This window comes from Strix uralensis, chromosome 15, assembly GCF_047716275.1.
Source record: "Strix uralensis isolate ZFMK-TIS-50842 chromosome 15, bStrUra1, whole genome shotgun sequence".
In the NCBI taxonomy this organism is placed as follows: Eukaryota; Metazoa; Chordata; class Aves; order Strigiformes; family Strigidae; genus Strix; species Strix uralensis.
The window spans coordinates 11,944,639-11,965,831 of record NC_133986.1 but is presented as its reverse complement, the minus strand read 5'-3'; the positions used below and the strand labels follow the sequence as shown (position 1 = coordinate 11,965,831).

Here is a 21,193-nt window from a genome sequence, read left to right as displayed (position 1 = left end):
CCCTCTTGCTGGCTCTGCAACAGCCCCCACCAGGTGTGCAACAACCACACCGAGTGTGGAACAACCCCTGGCAGGTGTGCAACCCACCACCCAGCTTTATACCCTCCCACGTGTGCAATAACCTCTTGTCTGGGTGTGCAGCCCTCCCACCAGGTGTGTGACCCCCTCTCCAGCTGTGCAACCCTCCTGCAGGGTGTGCAAGCACCTTCCCCCCCAGGTGCACAACCCTGTCCCTGGGTGTGCAACCACCCCGCCGCGTGTGCAACCCCTCGCCCCCCTCTTTTCACAGCCCAGCCATGTCACCATCCCTCCCCCTGTCATCAGCCGCCTGTCCCCTCATGCCCGGAGGTGCTGTGACACCCCCATGGGTGCTGCGCCCAGAAACCGCTGACGCTGGGATCGATCTGATCTCCACCCCCACTGCTACAGCCCCGAGAGGGAGGGGAAACTGAGGCACGCCCGACTGCGGTCTCCTCCCAGGGCTCTGCCACCACTCCACAATTAGCCACAGCCATTAACAAGCCACCTCCAACCCCACCCAGGCTGGCGGCAGCCCCTCAGCTAGTTGGACTGTGACGCTGGTACAACCGGTCTTTAAAAGAAGGGGGGACAGAAGGACAGCTGGGATGATGGCTCGTGGGACGGATCCAGTGTGCTGTGTTGGGGTCGAGTGAAGAACAGGGAATACAGGGAATATGTAGGGAATATAGGGACATTGCTAAGGTGGTTGGATCGGGGAAGGAACGCTGGACAAGGGCCAGCAACCCCCAGGAAGCCCCCAGCCCCACGACAGACACTCTCAGACGTCCACGTTCATCTCTCAGCATTAAATGATTTTAAAAAAACTGTATAGAAATCACCACTCTCTCATAATTCTTTGTCTGCAGAGCCCCACATCGGCTTCACAACTCCCCTCTTGGCTCCAGCTTCAGCGAAACCTCCTCTCCTCCCACACGTATCGCTTCCCTGCGGGCACCTTGCGGAAAAACAGGCTGTTCCCTCGGCTCATGTTGCCCTGGAAGTGGGAAGATGGCGACCGGAGGGTGAGTCAGGGCTACCCCGAGCCCCGCTGCAGCCCGCCCCAAACCCCACAGGGCTCCCACCCACCTTTTCTTGGTGGCCAGGCGGCATCCCGGCACTGCCTAGCTACAGCTACTTACCTCCCTGTGTAGCTGACCCCAGCAGTCCAGCCAGGAGGAGTAGGTGGGTGCGTAGGGGAGGAGGCCCCCGGCCAGCCTGGGGGAGGGAGAGGAGACCCACGGGGAATTATTTCCACCCAGGGCCAAGCTGGTGGGGTAGGACCCATCCCCTCCGCAGCTCCGCGCTGGGCTGAACCCCAAAATGGCCCTTTCAAGGCCAGGCTCCCCCCCACCGCAGTGCTACCACTGAGGGATCAACCGCAGCAGGAGTTTAAAACCTTGTTGCTAACGGGGAGCTGATCAGGCGCAGAGGAACACGGTTGTTACCCACAGAAGGACACGGTTGTCACCCACACCAGCCCTGCCCCGGGGCGGCTGCAGACTCACCCGCAGTTATTAACAGCCATCAGGTTGGAGACCAGCACGAAGGGGTAGGTCAGCATGCTGGCGAAGAACTGCAAGGGAGAGCAGGGCTGGTCGGCAGCGGCCCCTGCAGGGATCTCCCCTGGGAGAGAACGAACCCCAAAAAGATACCCAGGGAACCCCCAGGAGGATGCCCTTTCCCGCAGGCTTCACACGGGGCCAGGCTTCGCGGAGGAAAGGCCAAAGCCGTAAGCCCACGGGCACGCAGGGTCCCGCATCTCCTCCCCGGAGTATTCCCTCCCCTGCGGGCTGATCCTTCCGGAGCATCCCAGCAGCTGCAGGACAGGCAGGATTACAGGGACACACCGTTTCCCAAGGGAAAGAGGATTCAATTCTCTTCTCCCTGCCCGCAGGTCACGCATGTGGGTGTACACACACACGTGCGCGCACGTGGGCTGTACTCACTCCAGTGACCGCCTGTGAGTAGCTCTTCATCTCAGTCATAGTTGAGACCTGTGGGAGAAAAAAAAGAGTCATCTTCAACCCCCTCCAGAGCCATGCTGCCACCCCAAAGTGTGACCCTGGACTGTCCCTTGAGCCTCCCCTGTCCTTCAGCACCATCAGTGTCACCATGCCTCCCCCAGCACCCGCCCCCCCCCCCCCCCCAAACAGGGCACGGAGCCCGTACCCCGTTTTCCAGCGCGTACGTGTTGATGAGGTAGGCCAGCATGTTGCAGAGCCAGAGCGAAAGGATGTCCCCAAGGAGCCGGGGGATGAGGCCGCTGAAAGAAAAGAGGCAACGGGAACGTGAGCCCAGGGCAGACCCGGATCCGGCCGTGTAGAGAGACAGGGAAAAGCCGGTTGGGAGCGGCTGTTCCTCCAAAGGGGGAACCCCTGGCTCTGGGAATGGGGATGCTCAAAGGCTGACAGAGAGGAGCTGCTAGAGGGACCCAAAACACCCCCCAGCCGGTGCTTCCAGAGAATGGCTACTAAATCTTTGCTCTAAATTTTTTAATGTCCCCAGGCACTAGACGTCACCCACACAACCCAAGGCCGGTGGCTATAAGGTGGCAGCTTGCCGGATCAGCGCCAGGAAGCCCCCCAGGGAGGGGAGAACAGGAAACTGTGCACCCCGAGGCCAGCGCAGAGCAGAGCTGCAGCGCCGGAGCGAGGAGCAACACCCGCGGATTTTGGAGAGACACCCCACTGTGCCCCCTCCCGCCCCAAGGTGCCGGTTATCAACACTTACGCGAAGAAGCCCAGGACACCCTCTTCTCGGTAAATAGTGGCGAAGGCGCTTAGTGTCCCACTGCGGCGGGGATGAAGAGGAGAGCGTGGTCAGAGGGGGCCCCCCACGGACAGGCAGCCCCCCCCCCCACTGCAGCAGCCCCAGCCCCCCCACCCCATACCTGTACTTGGTCTCGCGGCCAATGAACTGCACCATGCAGCGCAGGGTGATCACTGCGGGCAGAGACAGGCAGCGTGGGGGTCAGGGAGAGACATGGGGACGTTCCAGGGTGTCACCCGGGTCCCTGGGCCCACACACCAGCTATGGGGTGGCGTGGGGGGGGGTCAGGGGGGCACCTACCGTGAAAGGGGTGGGTGATGAGCGTGGCGGCAGAGCGAGCGACCATCTCTCGGGAGGTCTGGGGAGAAATAGGGTGTCAGGGGGAGGGGGAAGCAGAGAGCCCGGCGGTGCTGGTGTTGTACCGAGCTCCTCTCCCACCTGAGTGGACCCCAGCACCCTCCTCCTCCTTTTCCTCACCTCCTTAAGGACCTGCTCCAGTGAGGACACGGGCTCCTTCTTGCTGGCTCCTGGCTGGAGAGAGAAAGAAGCATCAGGCGGGGAACAGCCCCCCAAAAGGCCCCGCTCCCTCCCCAGCACCCGCAGCTGCGGGGGCAGATGGGAAGGAGGGAGTGAGAGGGGAAGGGAAGGAGAGATGGCGAGGGAGGATTCACCAGGGGGAAGCAGCCTCACACCTACCTCAGCTTGCTCAGCCTCCTGGTACCGCTGGGGAGCAAAGGGCAGGGTCAGCGCAGCCATGGAGAACAGGGGAGGCTCTGCCAGTGCCAGCCCCACCGAAGCAGCGTGACACGGGGTCTTTGCGTCCCCAGCTCCCAGCGGCAGAGCCCCCTGCCACCACCCCTGGACGTGTCCCTGTGTGTTTGTGTCCCCCCCCCGTACCTGCAGCACTTTGCTGTGCACGACGGTGCCGATGGCGCTGGAGCAGAGGCGGGGGGTGAGGCCCTTGAAGAGTCCCGCTCTTCCATCGACCTTCACGATGTGCTTGGCTGGGGACAGCGGGGACCCGTTCAGGCCACACAGGACCGTCCCCCTCGGTTTTCCATGGGGGATCCCCACGGAACCAGCGGCCCCGCGGGGCGGGGGCGACACAGGGGAATCGCACCGCCGGGGCAGACTCACCGTAAGCGAAGAGGCCGGGCAGTTGGTAGACCTGGCGCCCGAAAATGTTCCTCCCCAGGGTGGGCGGCAGCGGCTCGTAGCCCACCTGCGGCGGGAACAGGCAGCCTGCAGCCGGTACCGGGCCCGGTGCCGCCCCCCCTGCAACTCACCGTTACCGGCCCCCCCCCCCTTACCTGCACCAGCACCTTCACGTACATGAGGGGCTGCGAGAGCACGGTCAGCCCCGAGCCCAGCAGCACCTGCGAGGCCGCGTCTGCCATGGTGCCGCCCCGGCGTCACGGCCCAGAAGGACACCGCCGCCGCTTCCGCTTCCGCTCCCCGGTACTTCCGGCGCGCCCTCAGGCCACTTCCGGCCAGAAGGGTGGGTCCCGGCTGGGTCGCCGTGGCAACGAAGGGGCGGCGGGGGGGCGGGGGGGTCCGTCACAGTGGCGACGGGGCCTGAGGCGTCACTGCGGCCTGCAGGGCCTGAGGTGTCGCCATGGTAACAGGGCCTGCGGCACCAGTGGGGCCTGAGGCCTCTCTGTGGCCTGCAGGCCTGATGTGATGTCATGGTAAGGGGGCCTGAGGTGACATCATGGCAACAGGGCCTGACATAACACCATGGTGAGAGAGCCTGCAGGGCCTGAGGCACTGCCATGGTGGCAGGGCCTGGGTGGCAGCAGCCTCTGGGCAGGCTGGAGGGCTGGGGGCCACGGGGAAGCCCCTGAGCAGCGATGGCACGATGAAAACAGGCGTCACCACACAGAGGCCTGGCCACGGCACTGCCTTTAATCCCGAGCACAGGCGCAGCAGCGTGCGGCAGTGGCGGATGGCCAGGCCCTGCTGGGGCCAGTGAGGCGGGGCCGGACCCTGTGCCTACGGGCAGCAGCTGCCTGCCCTCCCGGCTGCTCGCGCCGCTGCTGCAACAGCCCCATTTCAGCTCCCGGGGCTGTATCCTGCGAGGAATCACCAGTGACACGGGGGTGGTGGGTGCTCAGCGGTGACTGGCAGTGCGACGCTGCACTTGTGCCACTGTCTGGCTGAGATATCACCACGGCGGGGTGGTGGCCATCTCCCTCTCCCGCTGCGCAGGCAAAGGTCACACCACAGCCAGCTCCAGGCTCCTCTCCTGCCACGCTGCTTCCCCTCCGGGTGCCAGGGACAGGCGGCTTAAGGGTCACAGAAGAGGGGTTATACCCGCTGGGACAGCACCGGGGACAAGTGTCCCTGCAGGACTGTCCCCTCTGAGACAGGGTGGACCGTGCTGGTGGGCCCAGGCTCACTGGGACGCTGGCATGGCTCTGGCAGAGAGTGTTTGTCTGGCGCAGGGCATTCCTCGCTCTCCGGCTCCGCAGCCGCTTCCTCCTCCGTTGCTCCAGCTGTGCCGGATGGCAAAATGGTGCCGGGGCGTCTGCACCCCTGACACCTCGCACCTCCCTGGCGCTTCGTCCCTTCTGCCCCGAAAATGGCGGCACCCGGGGACTCATCGGCTGGGCTGGGCCGTGGAGGGGAGCCGGGGGCCCGTCGGACACAGAGCTGTCGGAGCCGCTGGTGCTGTGTGGGGGAGACAACCACCTGCAGCCCCCACCGGCGCTGCAGGGTCAGCGGGGCAGCGTGGCTGGGTCATACCTGGACTCAAGCTCCGAAGGGGAGACGTCGCTCCAGCCGCTGCCAGATCCCAGCTCCCGGCCCAGCCGCTGCCGCAGCAGCACATCCACCTCCACCAGGCACTGCTGGAACTGCGGGATGGAGCCAGCGTCACCGCAGCCTCCCTCTAGCACCGGGACTGGCCTGGGTGATGCAGTCCGGGCTGCCGGCCCACCTTGGCTGGATCGGGGTCACAGAAGTCGAGCAGGGTGTCGCAGAGGTGGTAGCCCAGTGCCTTGAGATCCTCCACAGTGAAGTGCGAGTTCCTCCCGCCTGGAGGGGACAAGGGACAACAAAACAAGCGGCAGCATCCCAACGCGGGGACTGCCCGCCCACCAGCACCCCCGACACCGGCATCCCCGGCCAGCGGCAGCGCCTCACCCAGCGTGGAGCCCCCGAAAGCTGCCTCCAGCGTGTAGCTGTTGGAGACGCCCATGCGCCACATGACGACCCTGCCCGTCCCCGCTTTGCTCTTCTGCACCTTAAACTTGCAACTGGGGAAGGAGAACTGGGGCCGGCCCTGGGGTCAGCACATCCCCCCGCCAGGACGCCCCGCATCACCATCTGGTGTCACCATGAAGCGCGGCGAAGACGCCGTTCCCCAGCTCTGAGCGTCCCACCTTGTCAGGGGCATTTTTGCTCAGCATCAGGGGGAAGACGCGCTGGTGCAGCCGCAGTCCAGCCCCGCCGCCGTCACAGCCGTACATGAAGACGTTGTTCTTCCGGCTGTGCCCGTGGAAGTCACAGTACAGCACCACCTCCCGCTCCGCCAGCACCCTGCGTGCATCAGGATAAGGCCACTGGCACCGCCACGGGAGTGGCACCGTCCTGCCGGCTCCCCGTCACCCCCCGCCACCTCACCTCTCGACCATAGCCCGCAGGTGCCACACGCCAGGGAAGGAGCCGCGGAGCGCCGTGCCGTAAGCCCTGTTGGGGTCACGGCCAGCCAAGGAGCAGCGGGAGTTGCCCACCACCACCCCATCGGGGTTGAGCATGGGCACCACCTTGAAGACAAAGAGCCGGCGCAGGAGCCGGGCATCGGGGTGGGCGCTGAGGAGGAAATCGAGGAAACCCCGCATGGCCCAGGAGCCACCGCTCTCCCCAGGGTGCACGCGGGCGCTCAGCACCACCACCCGCTTGGCCGCTGCTGCGCCGGCCGGGCTGGTGATGGTCAGCAAGTAGACGGTGTTGCCGGCCAAGCTGCGGCACAGCGCCCGCACCGCACAGTACTGCGAGCGCACTGGGTCGCCCGCCAGCGCCCGCAGGTAGCGCTGCAGGTCGGAGTAGGTGTAGGGGTAGGAGTGAGCAAAGAAGCAGGTATCGCCGTCGTGGGGGAAACGTGTTGTCCAGGAAAGGCAGAAGGCAGCCGGTTCCTCCCCGCCACCACCACCCTGGTAGTAGCGGATGTCGGTGCCGATGCGGCGCCAGCCAATGCCGCGGCTCTGGGCGTCCTGCTGGGAGTAGAGCAGCGGGCGCATGCCCTCGCCATAGAGGCTCTTGGGCTTCGCCAGGTTGGCAATGGTGAAGCGGTAGAGAGGTTCTCGCCGGGTGTTTTGGACGCGGAAATAGAACCATTGGGTGTGCTTGGCAGTGTACAGGTCCGGCCGCAGCGTCAGCACGTACTCGTAGGGGCCCCTGCACGGTGGGACGGGCCATGCTCTGGCTCCCGGCCTCACTGCTGCCCCCTCCTTGTCCCCCCCTCCCTGGCCCTTTTCTTACACCTTGACAGCTTTTTGGAGGTTGCCGCTCTCGAAGCGCGATTCGAAGAGCAGTGTGGTGTCCTGGGGCCCCTCTAAGGCAGCTGCTGGTGAGGAGAGGGGCCCCGGGGCCCCCCCAACCCGAGCGCGGGTGAAACAGAAGCCTCGGGGTGCTGCGGGGGGAAGCCCAGAGGGACAGTGATGGGGGTCTGGGGAGGCCAAGGGGGCACCCAGGGGTGCTGCCCGCTCCCTGCTACCTGGGCAGAGGTGGTAGACGACAGTGCCCAGCTCCTCACCAAGGGGGGCCGGGGCCTGCTCGGGGCCCGCAGGCTGGCAGAAGGGCTCTGGTTCAGGAGGGACCCACTCTGGGGGGGGAGGCACAAATGGGTGCTCTGGGCAGGGTCGGGGGCTGGCGCAGGGGGCAGGCAGGGGGCCAGCCGGAGCGCTCCCTCACCAATGTGCTCCATCGTCTCCCTGATGACCTCACACTCGATGGGCCAGCGGGGAGCGGGTGGGGGGCCCCGCACCAAGGGGAGGGCGAAGAGACCCCGTGGCTCTCCCGGGGACCCACGGTGCCGCGCTGAGGGGGCCGACGTGCGCTGGTGGGGGGCTGGCTCCAGCCCCCCAGGAAGATCAGGAGGGGCTGCAGAGGGGTTCCGGTGCACTCCTGCCTCCAACCGAGATGTGGGAGAGGTCAGGTTGGGGTGGGGACACCCCCCAAAAGCACCCACCCCTCCAAAGCAGGGGAAGGCTCCCCCACCCCATGCTCTCGTTGCCAAGAGGAGGCAGCTCCCAGTGCTGGGGGGGGCTACGGGGTCTCACTCACGGTTCAACTCCTGCCCAGGACCCCACAGGCAGCCGGGGTCGGGGTGCTGCTCGGAGGGGCCCCCCAGGGCCGCAGGGGTCTTCTGTCCCCCCATCTTCTGGCCTTGGGGAGAGCAGTGCTGCAGCCCAAAGGGGGCGGGGGGGCACCGGGGGGTGCCACGTCGCCGTAGCCAGGGCTCACCTTGGAAGTAGCCATAGTAGCGCAGGTGGCTGCGCATGAAGCTGTCGTAGGGCTCGGGGAACAGCCCCCCGTCAAACCCCCCCAGTCCCCCCTCCCCAAGGTGGGCAGGGGGGTGCCCCGAGGGCCGCATGGCTGCCAGAGGTCCGGCAGGACCCTTCTCCGGTCCCGGTCAGAGGCAGGACGCGGTCGCTGAGCGACCGGCGGGGAGGGACGGGGCGGTCCCAGAGCGGAGCTGGGAAAGGAGCCAGAGGGATTTCGCCATCCTGGCGGACACCCAGAGCAGCAGGGCCACAAAGGGCCACACCGGCATCAGCCCGCCAGCCCCAAACAGCCTCCCGTGGCCATGGCAGGGACCGGGAGAGCCCCTGCTCAACCAGACAGCACGTCCCAAACTGCTACAATTTATTGGACAATGGTCAAGTGAAGGGCTCTGAACTGTACATCTGTAAAAAAAAAACCAAAACAAAAACAAAAAAGGTGCAGCGCGGCTCATGTGCTTGACGCGGTTTTCCTCCGCTTCAGCCGCGCTCGCCAGTCCTCTGGCAGCGCCTCGAAGTTGGCATTCCTCTCCGCCATGCCACTGCGGGGACAAAACAGGGCCTCAGGTGTGGGTCTCCCCCCTCTCTGCCTTCGCAGGAGACAAAGGAAACGTGTCCACCTCCCCGCCCCAGGCTGCGGCACCGGGGGCAGCCCCCAACTCTTCCAGGATCCGTTACCTCATCAGCTGCTGCTGTTTCCACTCTTCGATGCGCCGCTGGGCTGTGGTTTCCCGATCCTCCTCGCTGGAGCTGGAGTTCTCCTCCTCGTCCAGCTCCCGCTGGATGCTCTGCCACTTCTTCACCAGCGACGGCATCTTCGTCTTCCCCTTCTTACCCTGCGCCAGAAACGCCAAAAGTGAAGGGCGGTTGACATGGGAGGAAACTCCCCCCAACCCTGCAGTGGCGCCGAAGCACCCGCTTACCTTGTCCTTCCGCCCTTTCCTCGGCTTCTCCTTCTCCGGCGGTGGCGGCGCCTTGGGGACGGGCGGCGGGGGCGTCTGGGGGGGCGGCGGGGGTGGCGGCGGCGGCTGCTCGGCAGTGCCAGTGGCAGGCAGGGCTCCCCGCGCCGGGGCAGCGGCCAGGCCGACGGGCGCGGCACACTCTGAGTAGCTCATGACGGAAGAGGTGGCGGGCGCCGGCACGCCCAGGTAACCTGATTGCAGGCCCATTGCCGCGGGCTGAGGGCCGGCGTGGCCCGGCGCGATGCGGAGGTTGGGGCGGCCCTGGATCTCGCCCTGCAGGCGCTGGCGAGGCCTCAGGGAGGCGAGGGGCATGGCCGAAGGCTGGTACTTGCCGGTGGCCATCAGGGGCTGGCTGTAGATGACGGGGCAGCTGCCGATGGTGGCTGTTCGCTGCAGCAGCCCCGGGTTCATCTCCACCGCTTTCCTCTTCTGCGGTTTGGCGGAGAGCAGCGGCGTCGGGCTTGGTTCGACAGCGCCCTGGGAAGAGCGCGCAGACGTCAGTGCCAAGCTGGGAGGAGGGACATGGCCCCAAGGGTCGCCCTGCCTCCGCGCACCGAGACTGGCTTCGCCTGGCCACCGCTCACCTGGCTGCTGCTGCTGGCAGCGGGGCGCAGGAGAGGCTTCAGGGGAGCGTCTTCCTCCGTTCCTGGGGCGGGTGGCTCCTCGCCCCCCTCATCTTCCATCTCCACTTCCTGGATCTCACCATCTTCTCCGGGTGGTGGCGGCGGCGGGGGCGGCGGCGGGGGCGAGTCTGGGGGAGGCGGAGGCGGCGGAGGCATTTCCAAAGGCAAGGGAGGTTGGAGGACCGGGACAGAGGACTGAAGCAGAGTCCAAAATGGAGTGAGCGGCATGAGAGACGTAGCAGGAACTTGGCCTGAGAAGGATTCTTTACAAAGGGAGCCTGAAGAATACATATTGACACAGGCTTGAAAACCCACGCTACGGACCGCGCTGCCTGCTCCTGCCCGCTGCCTCCCTGCCAGGCCCTGCCTGGGAGCGGGCAGGCAGAGCTCAGGCCACGGGCTCGACCGACGACCTGCATGCCGCCTTCCCCGGCACCGCCGTGCCGAAAACTGCTGGGGACAGCTCGGGTGCGGTGCCCAAACCACTGCCCGGGGAGGGACTGGCGCTGCTGCCTGCTCTAGCGCTCGGCAAGGCCCCATAACACACCACTCTGGGGCTGGGACTCCCCCCAAAACCGCAGCAATCCCCCCCCACATCACCGTACCTGCGGTGCGCTCGGCGGGGTCCCCTGCGCGCTCTCCTTTGTCTTTTGGAGGTGGTTTAGGAGGACCGTCGGCTTTTCTGTCGGTGGTTCGCTGTCCCTCCTCTTCGTCCTCCCCGTCAGGGAACTCCCATTGCGACTCTCCTGAGCGCTCGTTAACATAGAAATAGCGTCTATGCTCCCTAAATCACAAGAAAGAGAAGGAGGCTTTAGATTCCCTCCCCCGCCACCGACACTCCGAGGCGGGCCTGCCCACGACAGCGGTGCGCTCTCGCAGGGAAGACCCTCGGCAGCAGGGCTGCCGCTCTCCCAAACGCCACAAACAACTTTGAGGACAGAGGCAGGAGAGACCCGAGCCGGCTCGCTCAAAGCTATTTGCATTGCTGGCTGCGTGAACGTCGCCCTGAGCCCCCCGCTCCGAGGGAGGGGAGGGCTGAGAAAGCAGGCCAGCGCGCAGCAGAGCGACGTCTCTCGCTAGCATCGGGACTTTCAGCCGACGCCTTGGCTGAAAAGTCGCCCTCCAAGAAGAGGCACCGGGGAACAGCCCAATGGAGAGAAGCGGCTGCCCCCCTACCCCGTGGTGCGCGGAGGTCGCTTTTATGATACTCTTGGTGTCAAACACACAGTGAATGCTAGAGAGAGGGAGCGGATCTGGGAGCTGAAAAACAAAAGAGCAAAGATTTCAAACAAAGGAAAATTAATCAAGAAAGCCAAATAGACAAAGAAATGTTTGGGTCTGACCTGCTGGCAGGAGACAGAAATCTTGTTCTTCGTTCCGTCGATGAGTTGAAGTTTGTCCTTTGTCAGAGCTGTTGGTCAGAAGAGGTGATCCAGAGATCCTGCAAAGTTCACAGAGCTCTCGCATGCGCGACCCCCCAGGCCCGCCCTCCACAGCGCTTTACACTCGCGAGAGTGAAAACCAGCTCTGTCCGATCAGGGAATCAGCTCCGTCTCAAAGCACTGAGCACTCCGTTTGGATCCTCCAGTTTGGTGGTCGGCCCAAACTCTGCGAGTGCCGGATGTTTCTCTGCCTGCCCAGCACTGCTAACAGAAGCTGCTCTCAGTCTCCGAGAGGGACGGCGCCAACGTCGTCGGGTGGTGATGGTCACAAATCATGTCTGAGATGTCAGAGATGAAAGGTGAGAAAGGTAGGAGAGCGCGTACCTGTCCCAGTGGCAGGACCAGCCTTTAGGGGTGGCGTTTATTTCGTATTGTTTTAGCTGTTCGGCTGCGTCTTGGAGTTTGCGTTTGAGGTAGTTTCCATTGAGAGCACCTTCTCGCCAGTCTGCAATGCGGGTCTAGAGGGCAAGAACCGGGGGGGGAAAGCCGTTGAGGGAGGCTGCAAGCGGCTCTCGGGACAGGACTCGAGCTGCGGGAGGCTCCCTTATGGCACGGGGCTCGGGGGGGAAGACACCGCCTCTGCGCAAAGCCATGCTCTCCCCCCGCCGAGGAAGGGCCCTGCAGGAGCGCGGTTGTGGCGCTGCTGCCACGAGGTTCACGCAGCACCGGCCCTTGGCGCTCGAACGGCGGACAGTATTTGTTATCCGCTTCAGAACAGAAGGCCGGAGCGAGGGACGAAGGCTCGGTTACCTCTGTCTGCAACAGCAACATGTGGAAGTTGGAGATAGATTGTCTGTTGATGCCCAGGAACTCCAATTTACTAGTCAGAGTATTTGCCAGCTCTCCGATCTGAAACTGCCAGGGAGAAAGGGGAGAATAAGGAGCCACCCTCCGGTAGCGGCACCGGGGGCTGCGGCCCCGCGGCTCGAGGCCTTCCCCGGCAAACGAGACTCGGGACCGCCTGCGGCCCCTCCGCCGTGCCACCCTGAACGTCAGCGCCTGTCACCCCCTCCGTTAAACCCCGCTACCTCCTGTGCCCCAGGGATGGCGTCGCTGCGGGATGGCAGGACCAGGCCTCCTCTGGAGCCGCCGGCAAACCCCAACTCCTCGCCCTGCTCCTGCTCCCGGCCCCCTGGGCGCAATCAGAGCTCCACCCCAGCCCAAGGAGGGTGCGGGCTCGGGTCCGCTTCAGCGCCCGGCTCTGGAGTTACAGCAGAGCAATCGCCAGGGTGGAAAGCATTAAATCTAATCTTTCAATCGCTTCCCAAAGGAAATGGGCCGGGATATAATTTCAGGCTTTATAAATCATTGCTTTCTGGAGGAACTAGTTGGAAAGCGCAGGAGAGGGGCGACAGCTCTGGATTTACTCCTGAGCAGAGACAGGATCTATGTTAAGATTCAGGCCAGCCCACAGCGACCGCCGTTCCTTGATCCTGGTGTCCCGCGGGAGCAAAAACTCCAAGTGGGGCACTGCCCGGGGCCACAGGGACCCCCACGTCCATCCCCCCGCCTGCAGCGACTGCAGGAAAGCAGCTACAAGCCAGGAAACAATCAGGAGCGGGAACAGGGTGGATGCCTGCAAGCGGCACCACCACTGCTTTAAGGAGGGCTCTAAAAATGTCGTCTTTTTTTTTTTTTCCCTTTTGCTCTTCAGAAGAGGCTTTGGAAGGTCCCCAAAGCCAACAACGCAGAGTCTGTCTCCAGAGGAGGACGGGCCAGACAGACAAACAGCACTAGAGAAACCCGAAGCGGGGAAATGAATTCCCGTGTTTTAACGTGGCTACGGAGAAGCCAGGGAAGATCCCACAGCAGAGGGTGACTTCGCAGCAGAGGGCCCAGCGGATCTCCTGCAAACCAGAGAGCCGGCAGAAGAGAGATTACCCCAAATCGATGAAGCAAATGGTACCAATTACCCGAGGAGACGGCATTCCTCCAACCTCTAAAGGGATCCCGCGTGGGAAAGCACCACGCTACAGCACGCAGTCCGTCACAGCGCACCGCCAGGACCAGGAGGAGAGGGATGGCAAACGGGCCGGCTTAAAAGGCTTTCGGTAGCCATCTGGGGTGCGGCAGGCATGAGTGTGGTCCTGCTGCAGGCTTTTTTTTTTTTACTTTTTTTTTAAAATAAATTAAGTTTTAAAAAAATCAGACAAGCCTCATGTAGATGCTATACTGAGGGAGGCTCCGGTTTTGGGCAAGGAATGTCGCATCTCACAACTCTGTTAAGAGTTCTTTTATGGGAGAGATGCTAAATCCATCAGGAGGACAATAACGAAGCCCTTTCACGCTGGAAAAATGATGAAGCAGTAGGAAATGAGGGCAGGGCCCGAGGTCAGCTCTCACTGCGGGTTCCCACCGGGGTTCTACCGCGAGCTGGCGATTCCCCATCCGTAAACCATCTGGCCCAGGGAGGTGTCAACGGTTGCTAACGAAACCAAATTGCTCAGGAGCCAAATTATCTCCTGGTAACGAGCGAGCGGGGAATTAAAAGGACAAATAGAAAAGATCTCCCCTACCACTCAGCATAACTGTCACCCAGAGCCTGTAGCTCTGTGTGTCACTACTGTGGGTCAGGAAGGGGCTCTGGGAATCCTTCAGCCGCAGCCAGAAAGAGCAAACCAAGGCTCGGAAGAGAAAATATCAGCACAATACTGAAGAAATCCCCAGGGCTTCCCCCATTTCTAACAATGTGGGGCTTCCCCAAAAATCTAACAACTTCAAAAAGGAACGCTGGGTGAGGGGCAGAAGGACAGGTACCGGCAGCCTCCAGACACAGAGAGATTATGAACGAGGAGTCTTCAGCCTGGAAACGGGACGACTGAACGGGCACGTGCCAGAGGACTGAAATATTGTTATTGGTGAAAAGAAAGTCAAGACAAAAGTGTTCATGCTCTCTCAGGACAAGACCCAGGGCTCAGTCTTTATGCCCCCCACAACTCCCCCCCGCCCCCCCCTTTTTTTTTTTTTTTTTTAAAACGCTTTCAAGCCTTTGCTGCTGGCTCCTGCCAGAGGCAGGACACAGGGCAGCAGAGCTGCTGGCCTAATCCTGCACGGCTGTTCTTTCACAAGGCCAGGACGAGCTGCTCTTGCAGCCGCGCCGGGATCTGAGCTTTAGAGCTGCAGCAGGCCCCTGGCGCCGTCCCATCGGCAGCGCGGGAGGTGGCCAAGGCCGCTCCAGCCAGTCCGAACCCACAGCCCAAAGCTCAGATGTCCCCAGTGCCCGGCAGCGTCTCCGGGGCAGAGGCCAAGCGCCCGGCCACATCCCTCGCGCGAGCTGGGACGGATCTCACCGACAGGCATCTCTGCGTCTCCGTACCTTTAGGTCCTGCTCCTCCTCTTCTATTTTTGGTGCCCCCTGGGCTTTTGCTTTCTCCTGGGGCTCCTCAGACTCTGCCTCTTTGTCTGAATTCGCATCAGCTGCTTCTGTGCTCGTCGCTGCGGGAGAAGAAATGACAGGTCAGCCCTTCTCCCACTGCCGCCACGGTGCTGCTGACAGCCAGCTGGAGACACCGTGCCAGGGAACTGAAGCCACTGCAGGAGAGGGCAGGGAAAGAGCCGGGGCCTCTTTCCTACAGGAGCCAGCGACCAGAGCCTGAAATTAAAAAGGAAAGAGGTCACTGCCTTTCTGTTTTGATGGGGAGGATCCTTCCGGAAGAACAGCGCGGGAAGCGCTGCTACTGCACAAGGGCAGGGAGGAGGAAGGGTCCGGAGCACGGGGGTGGAAGGAAGCATGGGGAGAGCTAACTAACTGCTAGGCAGGCAATGGTTAAACTCTGGCGGTTTAATACTTTGTCAAGAAAAGGGATCAGGTATTAAATAAGTTGAGACAATTCTCAAAGACTCAAGAGCTCCCAAAAAGTTGTCAAAGACCGTAAGGTTTTGCCTCTGCAGCATCGCAGGACAACTGCGACTAATTCACTGTCCGAGCGACAAATTCCAGGGAGAGAAGTTTTGTGAGGGCTCGTGGTGGGGGAAAAACCCACATTCCTGGAGTGGCCTCAAGGGCAGGACAGTTCCCTCAGGCACCCTTCAGCAGCAGGGGCTCAGCTGTACATGAGTTATTTTAGAGCTCCTGTTCCCCAGGGAAGTGGGAAACCGGGACTGCCGGGAGGAGCTGGCTCCAGGGATGTGGCGAGGCACAAGGGAAAACTCTGCAGAAAAACCACCCTGGACGAACAGCGTCACTGATTTACCACCAGACCTGCCACCCACATCACACTTCTACCTGAAGCAGACATGTGTTTTGGGGCAGGCACTCTTTTGGGGCTGGCACCGTCCCCCACTTCAGCAGGACACAGCCCACTCCGGGCTCAGGGTGCTTTTGTACCCTTTATTTTTTTTTTTCCTGGGAAAAGCAGTTGTGTCTCATTCAGGCAGTGTTCTGCACCACAGGGCTTGTCTCCCTCCTCGTGCCGGGCAGGGACCGGCATATCTGGGAGCACCGGGGCTGCCGGGCACAGGTCACTCTCCCAAACACAGGGGCCAGCATGTTTCGGGGAGCGCGGGAGGGTCAGGAGAGGCAGCGACACGCGGGCTGTCATGGAGCACCACCAGTCACAACCATGCTGTTTCCCCAAGGCAATAAATTTATACGACGCTCTGCAATGTCCGCTGAACTGCTCTTAGTTTATATTTGACAACAGCCTCTGAAAAACCACAGGAAAGCAGAGCCCCAACAGGAACACGAGCTCTGCCAAGGGACTGTTGTCGCTCAAGTGATGTGTCCTGAGACACACATGGCATCAGACAACCCTTCTGCAAACCAGGTCTGCCCGCAGCGAACTCCTGCCTTACGTTCCCTACGCACCAAGCGCAGAGCCGGAGCGGCTCTTGGGGAACTCCTGTCTCAAATTTGGTGACTGTCAGCCAGCGGCTCAGAAACCGCGCTTGGAAAGAGGAAGGGAACAGTTCCCCGTGTGCCATGGTTCGGATTTGTAATGGTGGGAGGAAAGCGGAAGGTGGCAGGGCGTGAGAAAGCCATTATCGCACTTCTGTGTTCCCTCTCCTGATAAAGCCTCAAGTACGGGCACTCTATTTTCCTGATGAGCGCTGGACATAAACACTCTCCTGTTTGTTTTCTTTAATTACAGGATAAAGGAGAGAGCTTGGCAGAGCGTCAGCTTACTCCCACGCGATGTCCCGAGCCAGCGAGACTGCTCGGCTGCGTGTGACAGTGGTGACAGCCGCCCGGCACACGTACCTCACCGCCCGGCCCGGCTCCTCTACGCGTCGCGTGGGGGTCCCCGCACATCTTCGGGGAAAGGAGCCCCCGGCGGGAGAGGGCTGCGGCTTTTCCAAACACCCGCTCCTCCCTCCAAAGGGAGTTTTTCCAATTACCTGCTTCTCCCACTTCCGGGCTCTCCCGGCCCGTTTTGCTGGAGCCTCGACTCGCTGATTCGGGGCTGGCAGCTCCGACAAACAGTTTCCATTTCCCTCGTTTAGAGGCCAGCCTGCGCGTTGCATCCTGCGAGGCCGACTGGCTCCCGTCGGAGAGCGGGCTGGAGCCCGAAATGCTGCCGTCGCCTTCCTCCAAGGCCCGCAGCTCCGCCTGCCGAGAGATGCGACAGTGAGCGGCGCTTCAGGGACCCGAGCCTGCCCTGAAGAGCAGCCGTGGCTCCAAGTCACCCGGGAGAGACTCTCGCATTAGGGCACTACATTCACAAAGACAGAGCCAGGAGTTTGCCAACAGCTGCTGGATCGCCAGCAGAGCCTCCGCATGAAGCTGCGGCTGATCAGCGCCCAGATCTATACAGGGCCCGGATCTATATGGGGCCCAAGCCTGTATAGGAGCAGCACAGGGGGTGCGAGGTCACTCTCCCAAAGAAGGCAGGACAGAGACACAAACTGCTGCTTCCAGTTTCTTTCCAGCTATTCCCTGGCTGTACGTGCAGCCTCGTTTCTGTGATAAAAATGTTTCCCCTTACCTTCTTTCTCTCCAGCACCATCTCCAGCTCGAGGGTGTCTTGCTCCTCCTCTTCCTCAGCGCTCTCCCCTGACTGTACCACACTGCAGAGATCCTCCTGCAGCGTGTCTTCCAGGGGATCCCGGCTGGGCTCTGGCTCTTCGGGGGCAGCCGCCGTCTCTTCTGCTTTTGCCTCCTCTTCTGAGGGCAGCTCAACCTCCTCTTTACAAATCACCTTCCTCCTCCAGCGCTCCTCTTCCTCTTTCACCACATCAGGCAGGAGCGGTGCCAGGAGGGCCGCAGCCACCCCTTTCTTCTCCTCCTCACTGTTGGAGAGCGCCTGCACACCTTCGTTCACTTCCTGCAGGCCGAGCCTTGCGTGAGTTTTCCAGCAGTGGCCGCAGCTCCCTGCCCCCTCCTACCAACCCTCCACCTCCCCCCAGCAGCGAAGGAGCCCACAGAGGAAGGAGCCCAGGTGGCCCTGTGCTCCCAGGGCCCCTCTCTGGGCTGTGAACAGAGCGGAGTAACCCACCCGCTGTCCAGGAAGCCCAAAGAGGTGCCTACAAGCCCTGTGGCAACCAAAACCCAGTGTTTGGCCCATCTGACTGACCTTCTTCACCTCCCTCTTGGTGAGGTTGGCCCCACGGCCGATGGTGCCCGGGACAGCCCCCTTCTCCTGGGGGTACAGCTCAGCAGCTGCCACGAAGCTGCCGTTGGCACCTGCCACGGTGCTGCTGAGGAAGAGGAGAAGGAGTGAAGGGCAGGGTGGGGGATAACTTCCCTGGGCTTGCCCTTGCGGGGCTGGGGCTCTCACCCACCTGTGCTGGTAGTGCTGCAGGCCCTGAACCTGCGTCGCTAGGTACTGCGGCAGCTCCCAGGTCACCTCGTTGCTCTGGGTGTTCCAGTAATAGTAGCAGCCAGTGTTCTCGTCCCACACCTCCTGCCAGTCGCCCATCTCCAGCTCTCCCACTGCCGGGGGGGACATGACAAGGACAGGCTGTCACCCAGGGGACACAGGGAGCCCAGGTACGTCACCCACGGGGACATGCAAAGCCCGTGTGTCACCCATGGAGCATGTGGAGTCTGTGTCCGTCACCCAGGGGACACACGGAGTCCGTGTCTGTCACCCACAGGGTTGCATGGAGCCTGTGTGTCACCCATGGGGCATATGGAGCCTGTGACCATCACCCAGGGGACACATAGAGCCCATGTCTGTAACCCACAGGGACACGCAAAGCCTGTGTGTCACCCACAGGACATGTGGAGCCCGTGTCCATCACCCACAGGGGCACTGGGAGTCCATGTCTGTCACCCATGGGGACAGGCAAAGCCTGTGTGTCACCCACAGGGCACATGGAGCATGCATCCATCACCCACGGAGGCACACAGAGCCCATGTCTGTCACGCAGGGGACACACAGAGCCTGTGTGTCACCCATAGGGTGCACCAAGCCCGCGTCCCCCCACCAACCAGATCGGTTCCCCAGGCCATTGTCACCCCCCTTTTACCAGGGGCAGCCATTTGTCACCTCCCTCAGCTCCCTTTCACGAGCAAAGTGGGGGGCAGCAGACCCCCCCACCCAAGCAGGGCGAGGCGCTCACCTCCTGCCAGTGAGCACTGTGTGTCGTACTGCCACTCCGGGGCCGGCGCAGCGCCCGCGCCGTTGGTGGTGCTTGAGGACTGGCTCCCCGAGTCCTTGGGCTCGGGGCGGGGAGGCGTGGGGGGTGGTGCGGAGGAGGAGGAGGAGGAGGAAGTGGGCTCAGCAGGCTGCGGAGGAGCCGTGATGGCATCGATCTCCTGGAAAAACATCCCGACATCAACTTCAAATCCCACAGGGGGGCAAAAGCAGAATCAAAAAGCGCTTACAGGCAGAGAATGATGTTTCAGATGGTGAAACTACCGTCTTTCCACCTCCCCCCCACCTTCCTCCCAAGGGGAAACTCCCGCCCACCCGCACTCCCCAGAGCCGCACTAACCGCCAGGAAGTTGGCCAGCGTGCTGTCGATGTCTGCCGAGTTATTGCCATTGGCGTCCGCAGAACGGGTCGATTTCTCCGGGGTTTCGCCCTCCTCGTCGTCGCTGTCTGCGTAGGCGCCAAGCAGACACAAACCTCCTGGCCAGGCGTGGGGGGAGAGGAGGGCAGCGGAGCCTCAGTGAGACGGGGGGGGGCAGCACATCTCACCTCAGAGCCACCACCGTGGGTGGCAGATCTGAACCCCAAACTCTGGGGGTTCCCGCTGTCACCCCACTAATCCTGCGAGGGGGGAGCGGCCCCATGAAGAGAGGCAGGGATGGTTTGGGGGGACAGGCACCCCCCACCCCGTGAGCATTCAGGGAATAAATGCCGCCCCTCCCTCTTCAAAAGATCCCTGGGGATGCCTGCTGGCCTCCAAAATCAGGGGGAACAAGCCCCCCACAACCACACTCAGAGTGGGAAATACCTTCCCTGGGGAAAAAATAAAACAAAACCAATAGAACACCAGTAGGAGAAAAAAAACAATTTCCCACCTCTGGAAAAAAAAAAAAAACTGGGGGGAATATCATATCCTGCCCAAAAATCAGAGGGAGGAGTCATCGCTCCCCAAAACACCAATATTTTAATTATTAAATTATTATTCAATGTATTTAATAGCTAATAATAGGCAATCATAACAATAGATGGAGAAAAATCACCTCCTCCTCCTACCTGGCCCCGAAAAAAATACACAGGTTGGAAAAATACCTTCTAATCCAAATTTTTAAGGTAAGAAATCCTCTTCCCTTCACAAATCACTTAAGGAGGGAAGGGGGGAGCTTTCACATCATACCACCACCTCAAAAAGAGTGAATTAGGGGCAATAAACCTGCTTCCCCCCCCAAAATCGGGGGTAGAATCACCCCACTCCCCCAGATAAAAAGCACTTAAACAGGGTAATCGCCCTACCCCAACAGTAAATTAAAAAAATGCATTTAAGGAGCAATCACACACACGACCCAAAAAAATCAAACAAAAAAACCCGAACAATTAAAAAAGAAACGATCAAACCCTAAAAATAAATTATTTATGAAGAAATTAATTATCCCCCCTTTAAAAAAAAAAAAAGTATTTCAAAGGAGACAATGACACCTCCTTAGAAAAGGGCTTACATGGAGACAATCATCCCCCTTTAAAAAAAAAAGCACTTAAATGGGAACAATCATCCCTCTTTAAAAAAAATAGCACTTAAAAGGGGAAAATCAGCCCCCTTTAAAAAAAAAAACTTAAGGAGAGGGGAACAACCGCAGCCCCCTCCAAAACCACACATTTAGGAGAAAAAAAAAACATTTTTTTTTTTAGGAATACCAGATGGTGGGGGATACTCTTCCCTAAAAAAACCAGGGGGGGCACCCCCCTAATTATTTTTTCGGGGGGGTTTATAACTCGTCTCTCTCTCCGAGGGGCCTCGTACCTGTGGGCTTAACGGCGGCGGGCGCGGGGGGCGGCGGGTTGGGCGCGCTGCGAGGGGGCTCCGCCACCGCTTCGGGCTCATCTGTGAGGGAAGAACCGTTAGAAACTGGGGGAGGATGAGGCTGATGGAGACGAGGATGGGGGGCACCGCCCCGCCTCCCCCGGTCCCGGTCCCGTCACTAGGCCGCAGCGCTACGAGGAGGCCGCGCTGAGGCCTCCACAAGGCCGCGCCCCGCCAACAAAGCGCCCCCCCCCTTCACCTCCCGCCATCCCCTTCCGCCGTTACCCGGCTCGGAGCCCGAGTCGGCCCCTTCAGCCGGCGGAACCGCCGCCTCGTCCCGGCGGGGGCCAGGAGGGGAGAGCTGGAGGATGGGCCGGCGGCCCGGCGCGGCGCGGGATTTCTTCCCCATGGCGGTGGCGGCCGGAGGCGGCGGGAGCGGCGCCTCAGGGCTGCGGCCGCGCCTGCGCGGTAGGGGGCGGTAGGGGCGGGGCTACTGCGTGCCGCGTCATGACGCTGAGGGGGTGGGGCGTAGCGGAAGTTCC

At 61.7% G+C, this 21,193-nt stretch overlaps 3 protein-coding genes across 12 annotated transcripts; all 3 read right to left on the bottom strand.

Moving 5' to 3' along the window:
* Nucleotides 1–812: 812 nt before the first annotated feature.
* Nucleotides 813–4,239, bottom strand: MTCH2 (mitochondrial carrier 2). Of its 2 annotated transcripts, XM_074885256.1 has the most exons (13): nt 4,101–4,239; nt 3,928–4,012; nt 3,688–3,794; nt 3,487–3,513; nt 3,268–3,321; nt 3,091–3,148; nt 2,912–2,963; nt 2,752–2,811; nt 2,191–2,284; nt 1,968–2,015; nt 1,527–1,594; nt 1,161–1,236; nt 813–1,015 (listed from the first exon to the last, which is right to left on the bottom strand). In XM_074885256.1, the coding sequence occupies exons 1-13, from the start codon at nt 4,185–4,187 to the stop codon at nt 929–931; spliced, it is 903 nt and encodes a 300-aa protein (XP_074741357.1). In that variant the 5' UTR covers nt 4,188–4,239; the 3' UTR covers nt 813–928. The 2 variants fall into 2 exon arrangements, with proteins under 2 accessions (XP_074741357.1, XP_074741358.1); XM_074885257.1 differs by lacking the exon at nt 3,487–3,513.
* A 117-nt stretch (nt 4,240–4,356) lies between these two features.
* On the bottom strand, nt 4,357–8,386 carry AGBL2 (AGBL carboxypeptidase 2). Of its 6 annotated transcripts, XM_074885198.1 has the most exons (10): nt 8,077–8,386; nt 7,705–7,917; nt 7,508–7,615; nt 7,273–7,423; nt 6,415–7,188; nt 6,174–6,330; nt 5,935–6,061; nt 5,729–5,826; nt 5,536–5,645; nt 4,357–5,460 (listed from the first exon to the last, which is right to left on the bottom strand). In XM_074885198.1, exons 1-10 carry the CDS (start codon nt 8,384–8,386, stop codon nt 4,695–4,697), a joined length of 2,814 nt encoding a protein of 937 aa, XP_074741299.1. In that variant the 3' UTR covers nt 4,357–4,694. The 6 variants fall into 6 exon arrangements, with proteins under 6 accessions (XP_074741299.1, XP_074741298.1, XP_074741297.1 ...); XM_074885197.1 differs by having other exon boundaries at nt 4,357–5,075; nt 5,190–5,460; nt 5,729–6,061; nt 7,273–7,615; XM_074885196.1 differs by having other exon boundaries at nt 7,273–7,615.
* Nucleotides 8,387–8,641: 255 nt separating this feature from the next.
* FNBP4 (formin binding protein 4) lies at nt 8,642–21,156 on the bottom strand. Of its 4 annotated transcripts, none has more exons than XM_074885199.1 (17): nt 20,937–21,156; nt 20,652–20,732; nt 19,200–19,336; nt 18,825–19,020; nt 18,042–18,192; nt 17,834–17,957; nt 17,246–17,584; nt 16,659–16,869; nt 14,638–14,756; nt 12,072–12,176; nt 11,646–11,779; nt 11,223–11,320; nt 10,485–10,663; nt 9,841–10,074; nt 9,218–9,733; nt 8,973–9,130; nt 8,642–8,836 (listed from the first exon to the last, which is right to left on the bottom strand). In XM_074885199.1, exons 1-17 carry the CDS (start codon nt 21,058–21,060, stop codon nt 8,746–8,748), a joined length of 2,997 nt encoding a protein of 998 aa, XP_074741300.1. In that variant the 5' UTR covers nt 21,061–21,156; the 3' UTR covers nt 8,642–8,745. The 4 variants fall into 4 exon arrangements, with proteins under 4 accessions (XP_074741300.1, XP_074741301.1, XP_074741302.1 ...); XM_074885200.1 differs by having other exon boundaries at nt 17,834–17,954; XM_074885201.1 differs by lacking the exon at nt 11,223–11,320 and having other exon boundaries at nt 9,841–10,157.
* Between the last annotated feature and the right edge of the window lie 37 nt (nt 21,157–21,193).

Bases quoted from the DNA above. Each gene is read 5' to 3' on its own strand.
- MTCH2 (XM_074885256.1), bottom strand. From the start codon at position 4,187: ATGGCAGACGCGGCCTCGCAGGTGCTGCTGGGCTCGGGGCTGACCGTG. The intron at 3,149-3,267 runs GTGAGGAAAAGG...ATTTCTCCCCAG, and splicing joins TGGAGCAGGTCCTTAAGGAG to ACCTCCCGAGAGATGGTCGC. The intron at 1,595-1,967 runs GTGAGTACAGCC...TCTCCCTTGCAG, and splicing joins ACTCACAGGCGGTCACTGGA to TTCTTCGCCAGCATGCTGAC.
- AGBL2 (XM_074885193.1), bottom strand. From the start codon at position 8,386: ATGCGGCCCTCGGGGCACCCCCCTGCCCACCTTGGGGAGGGGGGACTG. The intron at 7,189-7,272 runs GTAAGAAAAGGG...CCCACCGTGCAG, and splicing joins CTCCAAAAAGCTGTCAAGGT to GGGCCCCTACGAGTACGTGC. The intron at 6,331-6,414 runs GTGAGGTGGCGG...TGATGCACGCAG, and splicing joins CTGCGGGCTATGGTCGAGAG to GGTGCTGGCGGAGCGGGAGG.
- FNBP4 (XM_074885199.1), bottom strand. From the start codon at position 21,060: ATGGGGAAGAAATCCCGCGCCGCGCCGGGCCGCCGGCCCATCCTCCAG. The intron at 17,958-18,041 runs GTGGGTGAGAGC...CCTCTTCCTCAG, and splicing joins CTGCAGCACTACCAGCACAG to CAGCACCGTGGCAGGTGCCA. The intron at 12,177-14,637 runs GTACGGAGACGC...TCTCCCTGGCAG, and splicing joins AGGAGGAGCAGGACCTAAAG to TTTCAGATCGGAGAGCTGGC.